The following is a 1,470-nucleotide window of genomic DNA, read 5'->3' as shown; positions in this document are numbered from 1 at the left end:
TAAATTATTATTTTGCAATATCTTACACTGTCTGACGTCTCACTCCATCCACTTTTCTTGGTGAAGCAAGACACAGATCCACGGGACCAAAGGAGGAGCTTCTGTAAAATTTTAAATCAATAAAAAGTTGGAAAAAAGATAACTTCCTTTTTAGCAGGTGGTTGAAGAGAGATTGATCGCTATGTGCTAACTAACCCCCTTGCCTAACGTGGATGATTTCAGTTGTCTATTTTTTTTTCATAAGTAACAGCAGTGAACATCGTTGCGCCCCACCCCCACCCCACGCCCGTGTTTTCTGGGGTCTGAATGATTTCCCAGCGCCTTTGTTGCGTGGATCTGTGTACCCCACCGCATGTGGGGCACCTTCCACTAACCACATTCAATTAATCTCCCTGGGCAATTGACGAGGGTGCCCGGGGCACACAGGTGGGTGGGTCTGGCCGGGACCCAGGGCCAAGGTGACCTCTCAGCTGCCTTCAGGCTGGTCTCCTCCCCTTGTGTCTCCGTAGGTCTGGGCCTCTCTTCCCGGACCCCGGCAGTGAGCACCTCTGAGTCCAGCGCAGGCACGGGTACCAGCACCCCGTCCACACCCACCACCACCAGCCAGAGCCGCCTCATCGCCTCGTCCCCCACCCTCATCTCAGGGATCACCAGCCCCCCCCTCCTGGACTCCATCAAGACAATCCAGGGCCATGGCCTGCTTGGCCCCCCCAAGTCCGAGCGCGGCCGCAAAAAGATCAAGGCGGAGAACCCAGGGGGCCCACCTGTCCTCGTCGTCCCCTACCCCATCTTGGCCTCGGGCGAAACCGCCAAGGAGGGCAAGACATACAGGTGGGGACCGGGGCAAGAGCAGGGAGCCGGTGGTCCATCCAACCCAGTAGTCAGGCCCGGACGAGGGCCCTGGGCACACGGAGGGTTGGGGTCTCCCCGGAACCTGCACCCACTGTTGGAGAGATAAGAGCTTGCCTCTTCCAAGCCGCAGGGGAGGGGGCGGGGACTGGTGAGCATGGGCAGTGTTGATGCTGGGACAGCGCCCCCCACCCCCGGCCTGGGCGTGGTTTGAGGGGTTTTCCACCTACTGAAGTGTTCTTGACCCTGGCAACAACCCAGGAAGGTTATAAAATGCCAGCGCCTGGTACCCAAGCCTCTGCCTCCAGTGTTCCAGATCTAATTTGTCCAGGGGCTCCTAAGAGTCTGTTTCAAAGTTCCCCAAACTAGAACTTAACCAGTCGCCACCAAGTTGGTTGTAACTTAGGGCGACCTTTCGCATTGCCTAGGAGAACGTTTCCTAGGGTTTTCTGGGCCCTAAGCTTTATGGGAGGCAATTGTCAGGCCTTTATTCCGCAGATGCGAAAGGAGCTGTCAGGGTTGAGCACCACACTGCCTAAGTGTGTTAGAGCGCTCCCCTCCTCCAGACCCCGGGGTTTGGTTTGACTCTGGGCAAACCTTCACCAGGGTCTTGAAGCCTCT

At 56.7% G+C, this 1,470-nt stretch overlaps 1 protein-coding gene across 1 annotated transcript in view; it reads left to right on the top strand.

Moving 5' to 3' along the window:
- The window catches only part of ZNF362 (zinc finger protein 362), a 31,317-nt gene that overhangs the window by 10,744 nt on the left and 19,103 nt on the right, over positions 1 to 1,470 (top strand). Inside the window, exon 4 of the mRNA XM_004704991.2 lies at positions 510 to 831. Coding sequence (XP_004705048.1) covers positions 510 to 831 — 322 coding nt within the window. The remainder of the gene's footprint in view (positions 1 to 509; positions 832 to 1,470) is intronic.

This window comes from Echinops telfairi, unplaced genomic scaffold, assembly GCF_000313985.2.
Source record: "Echinops telfairi isolate 266 unplaced genomic scaffold, ASM31398v2 ScPeMD7_7457;HRSCAF=8495, whole genome shotgun sequence".
In the NCBI taxonomy this organism is placed as follows: Eukaryota; Metazoa; Chordata; class Mammalia; order Afrosoricida; family Tenrecidae; genus Echinops; species Echinops telfairi.
Note: the sequence above shows the minus strand (reverse complement) of the source record. Positions and strands in the feature narration are given on the sequence as shown.